The following is a 20,561-nucleotide window of genomic DNA, read 5'->3' as shown; positions in this document are numbered from 1 at the left end:
TTAGCTCAGAATCCTGAATTTCACCGGCGTACCAAGCATATTGCCATCAAGTATTTTTTCATCCGTGAAAAACTACCTGAAAGAAAAGTTGGGATTCAACAGGTTTCGACGCATGATCAAGTTGCAGACATAATGACAAAACCATTGGCCAGAACTCCTCCACAGATTTTATGTAATCAAATGGGTCTATTGCAAACTCAGTTTCTTTTGGATACTTACATCTTTTATTTAACAAGGGAAAGTGTTAAAATATAATAGGTTATGTCTATGTGTCAAGTAATAAATCGCCGATCCAGTGTCAAATGAAGTAAAAGAGGTGTACAATATGACCAACTTGAAATTCTACCACCGACGAGACGACTAAATCTACGAGAACTCCCTCCAGCGATGTTATTTCATTACCATCATGGAAAATTTAGATTTGTTTTAACGCCGAATTGTTCCTGTTCAATTTCTAACTTCCATTTATTTCCATTTAAAATACCCCTTTTTGTAAATATTAAAACGAAAATGAAAAGGGGAGTTCTCACGAAATGGTTTCCCGGAATTTTAAGACAGTTACAAATCGCTAAATAGCTTCGCAAATCCATATGTTAAAAGGACGCTGGCTATTTCATAAGAGATGTCGCCCACCGGACACGTAGATCTAGTCGTCCAGCAAAGTAGTTCATTGTCACACGGAAAGATAAACAAATTTAAATACAGATAGTCCAGTCAATTTAAACATAAAAAAGGGTCCGACCTTGCAAAAGGTCATGTAGTTATCATTTTTTAATGTGGTGGTTAGAACTCAGCCAAGAGTAAAAACCCAAATTTGCAACTTCGAAAGACTTGTGCGCGCTGCGTGGTAGCCAAAGAACTGTTAAATTTTCGCACTGTTTTCAGTTTTTGCTCAATATCTCCTAAGGTATGAGCCTCATGAAAAAAGTTGAAGTTATCTTTTATAAACTAGATTAAATATACTACAATTTGAGGCCAGTGATCTCTGTGCGTCCAGTAGTTTCCGAGACACAGCTCTCCAAAAATTGGGTATTTTTTCCAAAAAGTGAAACAGTTTTGTTTAGGTCTCTTATTTTGTTAAATATCGTCAAAAATACTCCTCCCGTGAGAAAAGTCATAAGTAATGAACTTGAAGTATATTTACTTAGCTTTAAGCTGAACTCTCACGGGCACCTGCAGGCCCAATATTTTTCTCAAAAGTGGCATATAACCGGGAACATCGAAAAATGGAATTTGGGCAACATCAATGAAAACAGTTCCCGGAGTTTAACTAGGAGTGCAATCTTGTTTTATTAAAAAAGGAAATGTAACAGCTAGAAGTAGTCTATACATGTATAGAAGCAATATTAATAAAAGATGTAACACTTACAAGTAACGTATAACATATATAGAAGCAACATGTCTTATCGTAATTTTATTTGTTTCGACGATCCGGGTTTCGAGAAATGTGCCTCTGAAGAAGGTACAAACTCATCAGATAAATTCTTTAGTTGCCGATCGTTAGATGTAGAAGTGGTGAGGTCTTCCTCATCGTCAGAATCTTCTAGTTGAAGAAATTGTACGTTTTGACATAATTTGCCACTACAAAATCGACAAAGAACTGAGCATGTAAGCCCAGCTTAGCGGCAACCTTTTTTGCACTTGCAGGAAATCATTCGTAGTAGGAACCGGGGAGCGGGATCCATGGTGGTGGTGATGGGGGTAAGATTATCGAGCTTCCACCCCCAATCTATAGGATTTTTGTTGACTCTCAACCACTTTTGAACTTGGTGGTAAGTTCTATAAGCATGGTAGTGTGTTGCATTCTCTGTTGGGGGCAACCGAGCAAGATTAATTTTGGTGTTAGCTGCAGAAGTAACAAACAGCTGGTAGCGGAAGCTATTTAAGGTGTCTGTCAGGAAATCGCCTCCATACAAAGCCACAAAACACTTCTCCCCAGCTTTTGCTATGGCTTCTTTACTTGAGTCTGGCTGGAGGAAAAGTTCCGCAGGTTTCACAAGTTGGAGCTTTTGTATAAAATATTAGCCAACTTGGTTTTACCATGGCCAAAAGGAGCTGAAGTGGTGTCACACCCGCTGAATGCATGCATAAAAAGCACTGTCCCTGGTGAGTGTTGAGCGGGCCGATGAGTGAAAGAGGAACTTGAGTAATGGCAACAGCCAGCTTCACTTCTGATCTGCAGAAGTGAGCAGCACAGCGTCGGAGTCGTTTAGCACTTTTGGTGTTTTTGTTAACGGCCTCCTCAGAGACGTTACTATCAAAGTGGGTTTTAACGTAGTTGATGTAACCTGAGACAATGGCTGTTACAGAACTTTTGCGCTGCCAGACAACCTTGTGCAAAAGGTAGCCACCATCCAAAACAACGTAAGTTTTGGAGTCAATTGGTGTGTCGCTGGAGACTGGTCCAATGGACCAACAAATTGTATGTTTAATACTCGTAATGTTGATATTGCGTATCGGAAAACACCCTAACAAGTAAATAATGATTTTTTTAAGAGAGTTATGTTAGAATACTGGCAATGTACAAACAGTAACTTATTGTAATACTGCGCATGCGTAGGTAAGCCACTGTACTCAGTCAACACGACGATCGCCCTCTCTTGTACAACCCCCTGAAGAATAAAGACGTGTTCCATTACTGTTCATCAGATACAGCAAGACTTTCATTTTGACCATAAAGATCCTAAGAACTCTTTCAGGTTATGGGCCCAGATTCCGCAAGATATATTTAGAGAAGAAATATTATAGCTGGAAATCAAGCCTGGAAATATAAGGTCAGTAAAGAAAGATAAACTACAAGAGAGCAACATGGCGTCGTCAAGCAACACCATTGTGTGTCCCGTGTTGACTGGAGTGAATTTCTAAAATTGGAAATTCAGAGTGAAGCTGTTGTTGGAGAAAGAAGGAGCATGCAACGCTTTGAACAAGACAACAGAAGACGTGAATGCTTTGGAAGCGGCAGCCAAAGCGGAATTCGAGAAGATGGATGCGAAAGCAAATTGTATAATTATACCCGGGATGGGTTCTAGAACATTCTAGAGTCGCGATAAAAATGCTGCAAAAAATATACTGCTGAAGAACTGGTTTGGCCTTCCTTCTAGGCCAAACAATGATTACTATAGTTTGTTTTATTTTAGGAGAAAATATGTAATCCTAGCACCTGAGGTTTGTAATCTCAAGGTGTTACTAAAGGCGATTTAAAAAAAGTGGGTGAAATAATTGTACTAAATAAATTAAGTTTGACCATCCAACTCGAAAATTTTTAACCAAATTGCAGCATTTTTCAAATTTGGACAAATCAAATTGATTTATAGTGAAAAAACACCGGACAGAGTGAAAAAACAACCAGCAGAGTGAAAAAACAACTAGTAATTTTTCAGCGAAAAAATGTATAGCAAAATGAAGCGTCAAATTTATTAGGTCAACTCGATATAGTTATTTGTATATCAAGGATGCGAAATCGTACTTTGACGACCCCAGAGAAGAATTGTCGTCAAGGCCGCTTTGCGGCTGAGACAAGACAATCTCGAGGTCGTCAAAGGATTTCGTAGCCAAGGTGTACACAAGATTTTATGTGCAACCCGAAAATTTGTAATTATAAAATGAACAAGTAAAATTTCCTTCACTGTCAATAAAAATAAAGTCGGCATACATGTCGCCATGTCGCTATGGAAACGACATAAATAAAACAATTCACTTTGAGAAAAATTACAGAAATGTCCAAAGAAAATTACGATGTTTCAGTTTCGTGTACTCATCCAGAGTTAAAAAAATATTATAAATTGTGCAGTGTCGCATTTGAAACCTGAAAAATCGAAACGGCAATATGAAAAATGTTACAGTGACTTTGAGACTGATGTAACAAGAAGAATGTGAAAACCGTGTCGGATAATGTTGTACTGACTTACCTATTTATTGGAATTTATTTATTGTGGAAGGTAAATGTAAAGTTCTGTTATGCTAGGTTGTATCATCTGCTCCTTTTTAGGTTATTTTAATCGTGGAAATATCAGGAGCCGTGCAAAGACACAAATAAACCAAAATGTCTGTTGATGACATTCAGGAAATGTTATGAGATATTTCTCTATTTGATCGGTGAAAAATTAACCAAAATTAACCTAATTCACATGTGTATATTTCATATAGATGATAGATCGACTCCTCAACCTCATGCGGCTGACTCATTTGAAATTGGAGGAAATTTCAAACCGGAGGAAAATTCTGTAATAGTGGCCGTTCCTGACACCGACTTCACGTAAAAGGGCCAAATCAGATATTGTCGAAGTGTTGGAAGAAATTGATCGAAATAAACGTAAAAAGCACGAAGAAAAAATAGAACAAAAAGACAAAATGTTCAAGTGGTTCCGAGAAAGATTTTCTCAATGAGTTTATTATCTGTGCATTCGGTTTCTTACGTTTTAGTTAATTTATTGCTATAGTTCTCAGTTTTCATGTTGTTTTATTCAATGTTTCAATATTTTAAAAAAATTACACAAATTTAATTGTTCAATCTTGCACACAATAAATTTCTTTTCTGAGTCCCCATGCGCCTCAGTTCAGCTTCAACTAAATTTCCCTCCTCTTCATTATTGTCATCATCAACTTGTACATCACCAGGCTCTAACTCTAAGATATGATTTTGCAGTATACAAATATTATGAATAACACAACAAGCAATAACATATTTAGGTATCCAATCCATGCATCGGACGTCTAAAAATTTTAAGCACCTCATCCTCTTTTTTAGAAGTCCACTCCACTGTACTTATGACTGAAGATAGTACATAATTAAAATTAATTTGTTGTCTAGTTAAATGGCCATTATTTTTGTATGGTGGAATTAACTGTGGCATGCATAGGTAAGCTTTATCCCCCAATAAATGAGTATCGCGTGGAAACTCTCGATTGGGTGCTTCTGTTATAAAAGACCAAACTTCGCTATTTTTTAAGACTTTAGCATCATGGCAGGAACCAACTTCTCCTGCATAGCAGTGTGTGAATAAAAGTTTATGATCACATACGCCCTAAAAGTCAATATTCTTAGCGATTGTTCCAATAATAAATTACCCATAGGACATGCCTGTAAAATAATTGCAGCAAAATGTTTTCTACAAATGTATGATCTGCCATGTTCTTTTGGGAGGGGAATTGGTATAAACGATCCATCAATGCACCCAATTGTTTGAGGGAAGCCCATTCTGACAAAACCTTGAATGACCTCTTCTAGGTAATCATCTGTTTGTCACCCTTCTTACAGTCCGTAAGCCAGTGTCTTTACCTACGTTAAATCTTTCACAAATAGACCTGTAAACATGTATGCGGTTATTTCCTTGTAGATAGTCCAACAATGATATTAACCTATACGAATCTGGAGTAGCAAAATACCAAATCGTCAGAAGCAACTGTGCTTTCGATGATATGGTATGACGGCCCACATCGACGACAGAAGACGATATTTTGTCCTCCAGTAAGTGTAGTAAAAGCTCAAATGTTGCCCTATACATCCTAAAATTTTCCCTGAACATTTGGTCATCGCAATTATCGACTACGTCCTCAATATAATTAGAAATTTTTCTTCTTTTGCGCTTTTCTAGAAAATATAATTCCTCCAATACCAGTTCTTCATCCGACTCGCTAGACGAAGACTCAAACAGTACTTCATGCATAAATAGCGCTACTGCTTCTTCTTCCTTTTTTTTATTAAACTGTTTTTAATAATAAAGAACACAACAAAATATCAAGAATTTTCTCAATATTTGACCTGTGTCATAAATGCGGTCGCTTTTGAAGGATAACTACCTGACGGGCGTTCCGTAATTTTTTAAAATTTTCAGTTACCACATGATTACCACACATTAACCGCAACCACGGTTATGCTTACCTTGGAACATTTCCGGTACATACTATAAATCGAAAAAAGAAATCGAAAATGTTTGAGCGACGTGCGATTAGTTCCATAAATAACGTTGGGGAAACGGAACTGACAGTCAAGGCCAGCCACACAAGGCTGACAATAGCTTCTACCACTATCAGAAACCATCGCCCGCCGGTGCAAGTCATTGCCGACATCGATGATAGAACAGTGGAAATTGTAATAGATATCGCATCCTTCGTAAGAATCAGGTTTGCCAGTGCCACTGAGAGAAATGATTTCGAAACAGCTTTTTGAAGTTTAGACTCACCTGGTTCTTCGGACTCAAGTAAAAATTCTTCATCCACTGGGTCCTCCTCAGAAGGGTCCGAAACTTCAATTTCATCAACAGACCAGGCGATGCTAGCGTCACACAGCGAATCGTAATATTTATCATGTATTTATTAGGTACTTACAATAAAATTAAATAAATTATCCATAGTTTTATTAATGTGGGCATAGGAAATTAATTCTTAGTAATATGATTTTCCAACAAGAACACAGATCCTGTTTGATAATTGCAATTTTAGTCAATTATAATAGGTTTTTTATTATACCGGAGTCATACAGTCGCAGCTCGTGGTGAAATAAAGCGGGTGTTCTGCAAATTTATTAATTTGTTTACAGTAAAGTATTGATTAGCCGAATGTTAGTTATAAGAACATTGAATCCTAATTTAAAATTATGACCGCTTACATCGGAATTTATTATAAATTCGAGTCTGTGTCCTAGATCAAACATATTTCTTCTACATTTTTTGTTAATTTCAGCTATATTTTACGATTATTGGCACTACCCTCAGTCCCATTTAGATAATAATCGCCGCCCTACTGTATTTATTTCCGAAAATTGTAAATTACAATATAATAATACTTCTATAACGTAACTTAATATTAATTAAATTGTCAACAACATCCATTGTTAGAATTTTAACAAAACACAAACTTAACACAGAAGACAGAAGCACAATTTTAACACAAACACAGCACGTTTTCACACCGAATGAAAACACGCTACGTCACAACCGAGCGAAATTACTCCATGAACTGATGCCTTTGCAGCTCTGTTTCTCGTTCAATCTTACTAATGAATTGTACACGCGTTTGGGGTTGGAAGGAACTGCGAAAAGATGCACAGCTAAGCTCCAGTGGCCCAATGCGTAACGTAAAATAATTAATCATGTCACTGTTTTATTACTGAAATTATATTTAGAATGTATAGCAAAATTTTTGGGAGTTTTGCAGCTCTGCAGCACTTAGACACCAGCCCCCCTGAATTGTACAATGTGTGTCTGACAAACACATTGAGTACATTCGAGAAGCGAAATCGGCGAGAGACATGATAAAGGCGTTAGAAAATGTTTTCGAAAGGAAAAATCCTCTGACGAAAATGTTTATCATGAAGAGACTGCTGAAATTGAAATTCACAAGTGGGGAACTTCAAGACCACTTCGTACAAGTGGAGACGTACAAGTTAGACGACAGTTACAAAGCATGTTTTCTCTTATTAACGATGCCAGACCGCTACAAAACCGTGATAACTGCCCTAGGAACTATGACCACGGAACTCACATTCGACTTCGTGAAGTCCAGACTGCTCGATGCTGAAATGAAATTCAACGAAAGTTCCAGATCACACAAACGTCCAGATAACTTCTCATTCACCGCAAAGAAAGTGAGTCAGGGTTGTTACGAATGTGGAGACCAGTCACACTTCCGCAGGGACTCCCCGGAATCGCAACAACCATCGTTTTACAAAGACACCCAGGCTCAAACCAGAGGGAAAGGAAGAGCTGAACACGGGCACAAGGGAGACAAGAGAAAAGACGAAACAGAGCATACTTAATCACAAAAGAGGAATTGGAAATCTGTTTCATAATCACCAAAGCACATGTCCATCCAAACACTGCTCTTTTGTCGAACCCTTCATCAGAAAACCTCAAGTTTATTCTAGACAGTGGAGCAACGGATCACCTTGTAAGTGAACAAACAAGAAATGTGATGTGCAACATCGAAAAACTCAACGCAGAAATAGAAATCAAAATTGCCAACGGCGAGAGAGTTACAGCGCGCGAGAAAGGGCAAATTCGAGCCTATGTTGGTAACCCTGCAAAACTAGTAACTTTTTCTGCCCTCATTGTGCCAGATATCACATTTAACCTACTGTCTGTCAGAAAAATAAACAGTGAAATGGGTGCTAGGAGTAGATAGAGAGACACCGGGCTATATAGTGATGGAGGAAACAAAAAGGGATGGAATAAGAATAGAAGCAGGAAAGAGAGCAATAAGATTTGAGGAGAGGTTGATAGAGAGAGGAGAGTGTAGAATTTTGCAAGAGTGTCTGAAAGAAAAAAGGAAAGAAATAGGAAAAGGGGTATGGAAAGAGAGGGAGGCATATTTCGAAAGAAATGGGTATGCAGGAGCGGAGGCAGAGCAATGACAGATGAATTGGTGCAGAGAGACAGAGATGTGCAAGTGCAGGAAAGAAGAACGAAAATTAGGGAATCTAGGTACAATGGGAAGTATGAAAAAATAATAACGGAAGAACTACCAAAGTACCTAGGAAGAGAGAGTAGAAAGGAGAGAGTGATAATAGCAAGATTTAGGTGTGGAAATGAGGAGAGAGAGAATAAATATTGGAATGAGGATAGGATTAGAGTGTGCAGGATGTGTGGAGAAAAAAAGGAAACGATAGAACATTTGTTGAATGAATGCGTAGAATTGAGAGAGAGAGAGATGAAAGTAGAGAAGAAATGTTGAATGAGGATGGAAGAGGGATCGAATGGATGAAGAATGTTGAGTGGAGAAGAAGGACAATATGTGGGGAGGGATAATTGCTAATTTGTTAATTGGTTATTGATTTTGAATCACTGTTTTAGTTATTTACTTAGATTAGTTTTTAGTTATTTATTATATATTATATTAAGTTAGTGAAAATGTATAAGTTAGTGGAAATGTATAAAAATCGGATTACTTTGAAAACCTGTATAGGTACCAAATATACATACATACATACAATAAACAGTGAAGGCAAGTCCGTTATTTTCGAGGAAAATAAAGCTATTATTACTGATGGAAAACAGTTCAAAATGAATTGTCACATCGTAGGCAATTTGTACGTTGCATTTTTTGCAGTGCCAGTCAAATCAAGTGTATTTAAAGCCACCACGTCTGAAAGTCTGTGGAACAAACGACTTGGGGATGTAAATAATCGAAGTCTGAAGGCAATGAATCTACCATGTTCGGAAGAAGTATGCAGTATATGCAAGGAAGGCAAAGCGAAGAGACTTCCGTTTAAAGACGTGCAACTCCCAATATCTCGGAGGAAAGGTGAATTATTTGCACACCGATTTATCAAGTCAAGGCGAGAAGTATTTCCAAACAATAATAGATGATTTCACTTCACATCGGCGTATCTACTCAAGACAAAGAATGAAGCAGAAACGAACCTCCTGAATCACATCAGAAATCTGGACGCTGAAGGTCATACATGCACAAGAATACGAGCAGATTGTGGCGGCGAGTTTAGTTCACATCAGTTCAAGAACTTCTGAAGCAAAAAGGGATAGTGCTAGAACAAACACTACCATACAGCCAACAACAAAATGGCGTGAGCGAGCGAGCAAATTTCACAATAATGAGTCGGGTCAGAACACTGTTTGCTGAAACAAATCTGCCCAGACACTTATGGGGAAAGGCAATTAGATGTGCACCCTACCAGCTTAACCGGTGCCCTACCTCGGTACTTCAAAGGGAAATACCAGCCCAAAAATATTTAGGTAGGTACGTTAGATCTAAATAAATTAAAAGTTTTTGGTTCGAAGGCTTGGGCCTACAAGCTTCCCACCTCGAAAGATAAGCTAGATCCAAGAGCCACTGAATGCAGAATGGTGGGATATGGAAAGAATGGATATCGGCTCTGGGATCCTGTGACCGACACAATTCTAACCTCAAGAGATGTACAATTCGATGAAACTGACTTTGTGTACAAATCCATGAAAAACGATAGTCCGGAGTGGAATGAAAGATTCCACGCTTTTGCCGAAAATTCAGGTCTGAAAAAGTCATAGAGCGACTTCTGTTTATATGTGGGAAAGAATGTGTGGCTACTCATATGGGTCGATGACATACTTGTCACAGGGGCAAAAACTGCCTGTGATCAACTAATAGAAAATCTAAAGAAGGAGTTCAATGCGAAAAACTTTGGACTATTGAAAGACTTTTTCGGAACCAAGATTCTACAAAATGGAGAAGAAATTAAAATTTCACAAAGCGAGTTCATCGACAAGCTGCTGTCAAAATTAAGATGACCCAGTGCAACGGTATCAGAACACCCAGGAGACAAAACCGACCGGAAGAGCGTAAGCGGAACAGTAATTTTCCACGCAGGGAACGCTGTTCACTGGCACTCACAAAAATTCCTTAGTCAGTTCAAGTTAAAAATTAGGTTTATAATGTATTTAACTTGAAGGGGGGTGTCAGAATACTTGCAATGTACAAACAGTAACTTATTAATACTGCGCAGGCGTAAGCCACTGTACTCAGTCAACGTGATTGTCACAGACACGACGAACTGATGTCGTTTTTCACACACACCGGCAAAACCGGAGCCATGGCATTGAGAAGGTGTGGGGTCTGGGTTGTTAGTTTGTATTAAATTGTCTTTGCAATCGATGTCATCTCCTAGGATTGTTGTATCTTAGACGAAAGTACAGAATTCGAAAAGCAAGCAAGCAAGCTCTGTAATTGGTTCTTCTAGAACTGTTGGCAAATTATTATAAAAATACAAATTTGTTACACAGTCTAGGACTGGTTTACAAATCTATGAGGGGCATGATGACCAACTCAATAGACCGGGACCAATGGCTTAACGTGACTTCCGAATCACGAGACAGAATATAGCCTTTTTTTTTTTTAAATTTCGCCCTGGGTCGGAATCGAACCCGCGACCCTCGCGTCCCTGAGCCGAAACGGACTCCCTTAGGGCTATATTCTATTATAAAACGGGTAACAAGGGAAGTGGGGTAAGCGAGTTAGCGTCCCCTATTTAAAGTTTTAGCACATGTATGTATTAAGTTTTAAGGAATTCGATTTTTTAACTGTCTCTCCAGAGTTTCGAGTGAAAATAAATACTTGCGAATCATTTCACTCCCATTTTAATGAAAGTTTCCATTCTTCCCACCCATCACTGTATGTTTTTGTTGAAATACTATTAGGCGTTCAAATTGATAATTATATAAAAATTAATAGTGTGGAGATCAGGCATAAATCCAACGCTACCACCCTTAAAAAGCAAAAAACAATAGACATGTTTTTAAATTTATATAAATTCAACAGCATCACTAGAATACAGTTTATTCAAAATGTATGTCACAATTTTGAAAAATAATAGCTTTATTGTACAGTACTAATTTTGTATATTTAGTTAATGCTTTTATATCTGTATTTTTTACATCTGTTCAATTTAGGTATATATAAATATAATTCACGTTCCAATGACCTTGAAGAAATTTTTGTTTCCCGTTACTATTCTCTTGTCCGAAAAGACAGAGTTTGCAGCTGATGAATTAGTTACCTCCTTAAAAGCCGGAGGTAAGAGATAGTTATTATTTATTATCGTCTACCTGCCCACTCCCTGGGGGGTAAAATCACAAACGCTGCTATTTACATATTTGGAAATCAGTACCTGCTTCCCCGTTGTTAGCGCGGTACTTGAGGACGCCTTTGCCCAAATTTGTGGGGGAAACTCGGAATTATTGTCGATGTACGTATTAACAAGGTAATCTGCAAACTTCTCAACTCGCGAGTCGCTCGGAATCAGATCATACAAATCGAAGGCAAAACAGTCACCAACCTCACTTAGATTGAGATACAGCAGTCCAAAAGTATAACGCAGCCATTTTCCAATTTCTGACTGTTTGTCTTTATAATCAGCGGTCAATCCCAAGTGCTGAATTTTCCGTCACCAAGCTTGTGTCAAATGGAATCGACACCCAATAATTATAACATTTGGCCAAATATTTAAAACGGCCTGATATATTGCCTTTTCGAAATCTATAACGATTTCAATAGGCGCAAATATTAATTGTCGACTTGAACATAAACTCGTTACGAGCTGTAAACAATGCTCATAAGTTTGAGCCGTTTTGTCCGTCAAAAGAGCGAACACAAGAGGCACATAATGTCCATTTTTATAGCCGTGGATAGTAAATAATTGTTTAAAAAATTTTGTACAATATGAAAAAGTACCATCTACGTAAATTCTTGAGGATGTTGACAAAAATTTCAAATTTGTATGGCAAGAAAAAATAATAATATGTTTTTCTTTGTCATTCACCTGAAGAAAATCCTCATTTCTATTGGTTTTAATTTGAATCGAAGGATATCTACTTCTTCTTGCATTATATATGTTTCTTTTGATGCATCTATAATAATAAAAAAAAAAGTTCCTCTATAGTGATTTTGAAAAAAATGTTTTACCTTAAATCAATAACATTCAAGTGGCTTTGGGGATTTTCTTTGATAACATCGCGACATATCTTGGAAGGTCTGCTTGAAATATCATCGGTTGCCTTTCGTTTCGCCGTCACACTAATAAATTGTCTTTCAAGTTTTTGCTCGTTGTATTGGTGATTACTGATTATGGTCCGTAAATTTTCGTGATATTATACGTTCTTCTGTCTCACCAATAGTATACAGTTTTGCCGTACATCTTCTAACAGTACAACACCACTTTATTTCGCCACTTTTCAATGCTTCTTTTTTATAGAATTTGTGGTTTTCAAATAGAAGCAAAATTTTGCCACGTTTACTTGTAATTTCGCTAGCCATGTTAAGCTCACACTTTAGCAACAACTGAATAATTGAAACTGAAATAACGAAATTCTCTTTTGCCTCCTTTCCAACCCCCACTTAACCCTTAATAATTTAAGTAAAGATCTGTAACCACAGATTCTGAGAAGTGCAGGGTATTTATTTTAAATACCTATTGTGATAAACGAAAATTGCAAATTTTCATAGAACCTACCGTTCTGTTCATAGACCAAAAAATGTATAGTATATTAAGTATAAAGAACGGTAATGACAATGTACGGATCGAAGACAATTGTTTGGAGGAGGAGCTTGCGACGACTCCAATATTGTCTGAGATGCTCCGCCGCTACGGGGACCGCTTCGAAGAACATGGACCGCCGACACCGTACTCTGAGCACCACTTCCACACGGGAACGCATGCAGAAGTCAGAGATGTAATTAAACAATTAAAAAATAACACCAAAGACATTTTTGGATTTTCGACGTCTCTTGTAAAAACGGTGCAGAACTGTTTGATCTCGCCTATAACTAAATTATTCAACTGTGCTGTTAAACAAGGGTTATTTCCCGACCAGCTTAAAAAAGCAGCAGTGGCACCGATTTTTAAGAAAGGCGACGCTGAGGATGTAAATAATCATAGACCCATTTCTGTATTGCCCATCTTTTCTAAAATTTTTGAAAGACTTATGTTATCTCAAATCAAGTTCTTGGATAATAATAAACTACTTACACCCTACCAGTTTGGTTTCAGAAAGAACCACTCAACAACTTCAGCAATTCTCCATCTTACGTGCAACATTTTAAACAGCTTCGAACAAAGTGAATTTTATCACACATATTTTCTTGAGTTAACCAAAGCGTTTGATTGTGTATCGCATGAATTAATCAAAAAACTTTTATTATATAATTTCCACCCTACAAGTACAAAATTTATTTTCATTTTTAAGTGATCGTACTCAAATTGTTCGTATAAATGGGTCTTGCTCAGTTGAAAAGAAGATTATCCACGGTGTACCTCAGGGATCTATACTTGGTCCCATTCTGTTTTTAATTTTTATTAATGACCTCCCAGGATATTTATCAAATAAAAATGTCACAATGTATGCCGACGATACGACTGTTAGTAATAAGGCCAAATCTTTAACCGAACTGTTCGCTAATCAAAAGTAATCTTCTTACACTAGCTGAAAACTGGTTCATATCAAACAAATTATGTAACTCTAAATAAAGAAAAAAGGATCTCTATAATTTTCACCTTAAAAAACTATGCCACTCCAGAAACTTTTTCTAATTTTACAAAATTCTTGGGGGTTTTTATAGATAAACAGCTAAATTGGAATTAGCATGGTGATGAGGTGGCCACAAAGATATCTAAAAATTTGTATCTCTTACGTAACTTGAGCGATGTCTTAGCCCAACAGTATTTAAAAATTGCTTATTACGCTTTAATTCAGAGTCATCTACAGTATGCCATTTTGGCATGGGTCATTCACCTTCGCGGCATAGATTGTTTAGGTTGCAGAGAAGAGCCATTAGAATAATTGCAAAATTAGGGTACAAGGATGACTGCCACGAATATTTTCAGAATCTTAATATTCTTACTCTACCTTGTCTATACATCTACAAGTGTCTAGAACATATTATAAAAAACCTTGATTCCTACCCTACTCTTGGTGCATTACATGACTACCACACCCGAGCCGAAGCCATTAGCTTTAAAACAATAATGCCCGGTTGCACAAAGCTATTGTTAATTAATGATTAACTAACGGTCCATCAACTTTGACGGTTTGTTAAAAAAAATCGGGTTGCACAAAACTAGTTAATGGTCCGTTAATCGTTCATTTCATAATTGGCCATTAATTAGAGGTGAATGTGGCAACGCTGGAAAATAGTCGGTAAGTTAGGTACGCTGCTAGTTGATGTAGGGTTGACGTTAACATTTATCATAAAGAACATGGAGACGAAGCGCAGAAATTTTACGCAGCGGGAAAAGGAAACGCTTCTTTCTGTGGTGGCAAAGTGAGTACTTATTCGGAATCCCTATTGAAGTATTCCTGCTTGTTATTATTGCTTTCATCTGTTATGAATGTGATACCATGACATAACCTAAAATCTTTATTCCTCCTGTTCCAATCCTTGAGTCCTCTTTTATTATCTATTTCAGATATAAACATATAGTGGAAGATAAATGCACGAAGGCATTTATGGTCCAAAAGAAAAATTCCGTGTGGGAAGAAATTGCCACCAATTTTAACGCGTGCGCGGAAACGGGATCGAGAAGCAGCAAACAATTGCGGGTTTTATACGAAAATATAAAAAGGGAAACAAAAAAAACTGTGGCGGAGCAGCATGTAAGAGTAGAATCAGTGCAATCGCGAAAAAATAATAATTAACTATTTTTGTTTAATTTATATAATGTAGCATGAACAATATGAAGCAAAATTGTTGGAGCGAGAAGCAAAACATGCCGCGAGTTCTGATAAGGTACACACCAAATTTTTTTAGTATACATATTCAAATCATGGTAGTGATAAACATTCCTGTTTATCACTGTGTTTATAAAAAATAATAGATAAATTAAAAATGATTTTAAGAGAGAACTGTTTAAAACTGGGGGAGGAGGGGCAGACCTTGTCTTGTCTGCCGAACAAGAAATCTTGCTAGCCAGTATTCGCGACCACGTCCAACCGTTGGAAAACGAATTCGACTGCGCGGCTGATTACTTTAGTAATTTTACTGGTCTAAATAAGTATGTTTCTATACTAATTTTTATTTTTGTTTACGAATATACCAGATGAAATTGAAATCCCTAATCCCATACCTGGTTCCTCTAATCAAGAAAGTAATGCTCCCGTGACCGTATCCCGACCCAAACCCGTTTCGAAAAAAAGAAAAAGGACGGTAACAGCCGAAGAATTAAGAAAAAAATATTATTTTGAGAAAATTAAAAATGAAAAATTACAGCGAATTGTTTTAAATTTGCAAATTAAAAAACTCCGTTTGGAAATAAATAAATTAAAAAACTAAAATATTTTACTTTTATTTATCTAGCAAATACTGTTGCAATTAATGCATTTCGCACTGCATAATTTACATTGTTATTGTCGTTGGGTTCGTTGAAAATGAAATTATCTTCTTCCTCATCTTCGATTTCTTCAAAATAATTCTCAATATCGTCATCTTGTTCTTTACAGATGTTATGTAACACCCCACAAGCTACTATCACTTTCACAGTGGTATCTAATTTGAGTCGCAGACCATTTCTTAGCAATATGGGCCGTATTGTAAGCCTCTTGGCTGGCATTTATTGGATTTAACACGGGAGTCAAAAGGTGTGGTTTACATGGGTACCCGCTGTCGCCTAACAAGAAACCATTACCATATCGACCCATACCAAACTCAACGGGAAGAGGAGAATCATTAAATATGGTACTATCATGTACAGATCCTGGCCAACGAGCAATTATGTGCATTAATTTCAACTGCGAATCACAAGTTGCTTGTGTGTTTATGCTGAAATATCCTTTTCTGTTTCTATACAATTCAGCATTGGCACCACCAGGGGATTGGATATTTACATGAGTGCAGTCGAGGGCACCTATAACCCGTGGGAAACCAGCAATGTTGAAAAATCCTTGTTTTATTGCCATCAATTCCTGATTGTTACAAGGCATTTTTATGTGGTGTCGAAAAAGTTGTGCTATTTGACAAGTAACACGACGAATTACTCTACAGATATTCGATTTGTGAATGTGCATGCAGTCGCCGATTAACTCAAGAAAGCCTCCTGTGGCATAAAACCGAAGTGTAATTACAATTTGACAACGTGCATCGAGAGATTTGTTTCTGTGAGTTCTTGGTTCAAGTGTATGCCCAATTAAATGCACTAAATTCATCACCGTTGCTTTATTTAGACGAAATCGTTTCTTAAAATCGTTATCGTAAAGGTCAAATGGATTTTCTCTATCGCGGATGAACCGAATTCGTCGCGGAAGTCTTCGTAGTGGCTCTTGATCATCTTCGTCACTTGACAAAGAAGATATGTCAGATAGCATCATGTGCCTGTATATTTTTATTTATTATTTAGTTATTTTATATTTTTTACAAACTTACGTAATAAAAAACCGTAAAATATAACTTAATTCTTCATTAATTGCCCAACTGTCACTAATTAAATAAATCATCCGTTAATGAGTGTTTAACAATCAATTATTGTTTGTGCAACGCAAAGTAGCCTTAATTGGCCGTTAATCATTAATCAAGCTGGATATTTGATGAACCGTTAACAAGCCATTAACCATCCATTAATCAGTTGTCAAATTTTAATTATTCGTTAACAACCGATTAATGGCTTATTAACTTTTGTGCAACCGGCCATAAGACTATCTAAATCCAAGGATGGTGTAATTATTTTTGCATAAATTTTTTTAACAAACTTCCGACAAAAATAACAAAAACCATTAATGAAAAGATGCTGTTGAGTAAAATCAAATCATATCTTATAGAAAAATCATTTTATTCGTTTGAAGAGTTTTTAGAGAATAAATTCACTGATTTTACATGATATGGGTGCACAAACTCTTGTAATTGATCAATAATTCTTCTTTGCTTTCTTTTCTGCTCTTTTACTCCTTATCAATTATAATTTTATGTACATATTTTATTATGCTTAGTTGAATTTTTTTTTTTAGCTGAATTCTCGTTTAGTTAAATCTAGTTGTTTGACGTGTGCAAATACGCTGTATCTTCGCACGAATAAACTTATTCTGAACCCTCCACCACCCGGCGGCACGGCAATTTTGCCGGAGTACATACACTATTACGGATAATACTATCAAGTAATAGTGCAGTGCTAATGAACATAATTACCGGCGTCTCGTCTCCACATTTTGACTTTGTTGTGTTTTATTATGTTCTGTGTCAATGTTAAGGAACTTCCTCACGATGTGACATGAGTATAGTAATATACTTTTTTTGTTATAATTTTGAGATTGTAGTGCAGGTATAATCAAAAAAAGCGTATGATAGACGTTTATAGGGACCTTTAAAGCACTTGCGACGTTAAAAGCACTCCGCTATGCGTTGTGCTCTTAAACTCGTCGCGCGTGCTTTAAAGGCTTCCTTATAAACTTGTATCATAATATACTATTCTAGTAAATTTCTAAATTGAACAAAACCGATATGTTTGCTCATTTTTGTAAACAGTGGCTGAAAATGTTAATTACATTTGTAGCATGATCCTCTATTTTCAGTGTGTATAACAATTTTTTGCTTTATAGTAAAACTCTTCAAAAAAACCGTAAAAATTCAAGTGATGCGTTAATTTTGGAGTTCAGTGTAGTTAAAGAATCTACGTATATGCCTCCATAATCATGAAATGAATAAGCACAGAAACAGTTTATACGTCTCCCTAAGCGAGTAAAAGAATGACGCTGGTGGCGGTGGCGTACCCAGCCCTCCCGTACGCACACCCTGCATGGGGCAAAGCGATTAAGATAATGAAATACGGAACATAAGTGATATATATACAGTGTGGAATAAAATGATTTACATCTAGTTACCTTTGGAATTTTTGCACATGTAAATTTTCCTGTACCGCTCTACTTTTTTTTGAAGTGCCGAACTATTAGTTCTGTCAATAAATGTCATCAATCGAATTGACAATTGCTACAATTTACTAAATTGAATTAACAAATGTTGGTGGCCACTTTCAACACTAGCTGTGACTTGCTTTTGTTAGCTCCTTTTTAATTTCAATCTCTACTTTGCATTCATATCATCCCTTCGCAATAAATCACATTTGGAATTTTGGAATAATTTGAGGTTAGGCTTTCTTTTTTTTTGTAGAGCGGCATTTCGTATTTTTACAGGGTAATGCAAAGATAACTAGATGTAAATCATTTTATTCCACACTGTACAATTTGTGCATTAACACATTATCTGCCCTGTTCGGTATCCACCTTCTTTTTTTTCACTTTAGCGAAAAACTATATTGTCATCTATCAAGTCTTGCGTAATTTTTAATGAAAATACATATCAGATATTTGTCTAAGCGTTTCACAAGGCTTGAAAATAAGGTCCAACAGAGAAGTGATGTAAGGTGCTAACATAACCACACCCATCTCGTTTGAGATTCACTGCACACTGAGGACGGGAATTTTTTCTTGTGCTGATGATGGCAAAAAATCAAGGGCATATGAAAATTTGTTCGTGTAAGTTCTATAGCAGGAAATCTGAATTTGTAGATGGAAAACAACATCAGCTAAAATACAAGTGCTCCGTGAATCATATGACATTAGATACAAAAGGAAAATATATTTTAAAAAATTGCAGCAGAAATATGTTAATGTTTTGCTCCGGTAAATTCCAATTAACATAAACAAGGTGGTTGATCATTTAAAATACAGGTACCAAGTCAGGAGTCACGACGAAATGAATCGCACCAATTTAATGATCCGGATTAGAAACAACCTGAATGAATGCACATGTCTGTGTACGAGTATCTAGTAAAATATACATGTCTGTTTTTTTTAAGTAATTGCTAATTATAAAAAAAATTTCTGCATTTGAGAATTTGTCCACAAGTGTTCCCTAACGGCGCGAGCAAATTACCACGTGCTCAATCATCTAATTAGAAATAAAATGTGACCGTAAAAACGTGCTGTCTTGAGCCGAGTGCCCAGAACGTTTTTAATGGCATTGGTCAGTACTTTGGGCACACTTCAGACCGTAAACCGTGTAAACAAACATTTACGAGTAATAGTGCTGTCGATATTTATTGCAGAAATAAGTAAGCGCATCTTTGTCATACTAACATAATCATTTTATGATCAAGATAGGTTTCTTTCTATCTTTTAACATTGAAACGAAGGTCCGCCATTTGCATCACAACATACAACGTAGGATTTTACCGCTTCGATAGTTACGTTCGGGGGTGATCACTAGAGCGCGGATTTCTAGCTATTATGCCATACGTGATTTTTAATAGCAGGGTAATTTTAAGTTCATATTATACAGTGTGCCGCAAAAGTATGGAATAAATTCCTTAAAAATTAAACAAAATTTTTTTCAAAAAAATCTTTCGATAGGTCAATTTTAGTTTATAAAAATACATGTTTTAGTACCAAAGAAAATTCCAAGCAGTCATTTGTTTTCGAGTTATAACGTCATCGATAGTTTTTTTAAATGGAAACCCCCTATTTTTTTTCTCGATTCTGATAGCCCTTTTAATTGTGTAAATGACAGTATAAAAATTTTGTTATCTTACATAAGGAAATTTTTGAGAAAAAAAATAATAAAGTTGGAAAAAATAAATTTTATAATGAACAAAAACAAGTCAAAAAATCAAGTAGGTAAATCAAACAGTCAAATGTTACTGTCAGTTTCATTCGTATGTGTTATTTGTTTTACAAAACGTTTTCGAAAATGACTCATTTAACAGAAACACAACGTATAGAAATTCTAATTTTGATTGGGTGCGGGGATAAAACTAGATAAAACTAAAACAGGGGTAATTTCTTCTTAAACTTGCTTATTGTCAACAAGCTGGGGGATGGCAATTCGAACATTTAATTCCATAATTTTAAGTACTTTCTAACACAGTTTGTATCGGTACCGTAAAGTAGGAATCCTTCTGTTCATATAAAACTGGTACCACGTCGTACTTTCACCATCTTATCGACGAGCAAAAGAAAGAGACGTTAAAATATCCACAAGTAAAAAAAAATTAAAACACATTTTGTGATCAGTGACCAAAAAAATGTAAAGAGATTGTTGATTTTAAATAATGTATTTGACAAATAAGATTACTTAATAAAGAAATAAGAGTAATTAGT

The 20,561-nt window shown here is 36.3% G+C and overlaps 1 protein-coding gene and 2 long non-coding RNA genes across 4 annotated transcripts in view; 1 reads left to right on the top strand and 2 right to left on the bottom strand.

Annotated features, from left to right (window-relative positions):
- LOC138127387 (uncharacterized) overlaps positions 1-20,561 on the bottom strand; it is a 120,233-nt gene that overhangs the window by 27,749 nt on the left and 71,923 nt on the right. The window lies entirely within an intron of this gene.
- Positions 3,319-7,200, bottom strand: LOC138125621 (uncharacterized). Its single transcript, XM_069041043.1, has 3 exons — positions 5,359-7,200; positions 5,256-5,304; positions 3,319-5,024 (listed from the first exon to the last, which is right to left on the bottom strand). Exons 1-3 carry the CDS (start codon positions 5,664-5,666, stop codon positions 4,686-4,688), a joined length of 696 nt encoding a protein of 231 aa, XP_068897144.1. The 5' UTR covers positions 5,667-7,200; the 3' UTR covers positions 3,319-4,685.
- LOC138126626 (uncharacterized) lies at positions 14,074-15,420 on the top strand. 2 transcript variants are annotated; one of them, XR_011157882.1, is made up of 3 exons: positions 14,100-15,077; positions 15,148-15,210; positions 15,321-15,420. It is a non-coding gene; the product is annotated as an uncharacterized lncRNA (long non-coding RNA). The 2 variants fall into 2 exon arrangements; XR_011157881.1 differs by having other exon boundaries at positions 14,074-15,077; positions 15,148-15,420.

The sequence above is a fragment of the Tenebrio molitor genome, chromosome 3, assembly GCF_963966145.1.
Source record: "Tenebrio molitor chromosome 3, icTenMoli1.1, whole genome shotgun sequence".
Taxonomy (NCBI): Eukaryota; Metazoa; Arthropoda; class Insecta; order Coleoptera; family Tenebrionidae; genus Tenebrio; species Tenebrio molitor.
This window is presented reverse-complemented; position numbering and strand designations above follow the sequence as displayed.

Bases quoted from the DNA above. Each gene is read 5' to 3' on its own strand.
- LOC138125621 (XM_069041043.1), bottom strand. From the start codon at position 5,666: ATGCATGAAGTACTGTTTGAGTCTTCGTCTAGCGAGTCGGATGAAGAA. The intron at 5,305-5,358 runs GTTAATATCATT...ACATGTTTACAG, and splicing joins GCTACTCCAGATTCGTATAG to GTCTATTTGTGAAAGATTTA. The intron at 5,025-5,255 runs GTAAGAAGGGTG...ATTGACTTTTAG, and splicing joins AAGACACTGGCTTACGGACT to GGCGTATGTGATCATAAACT.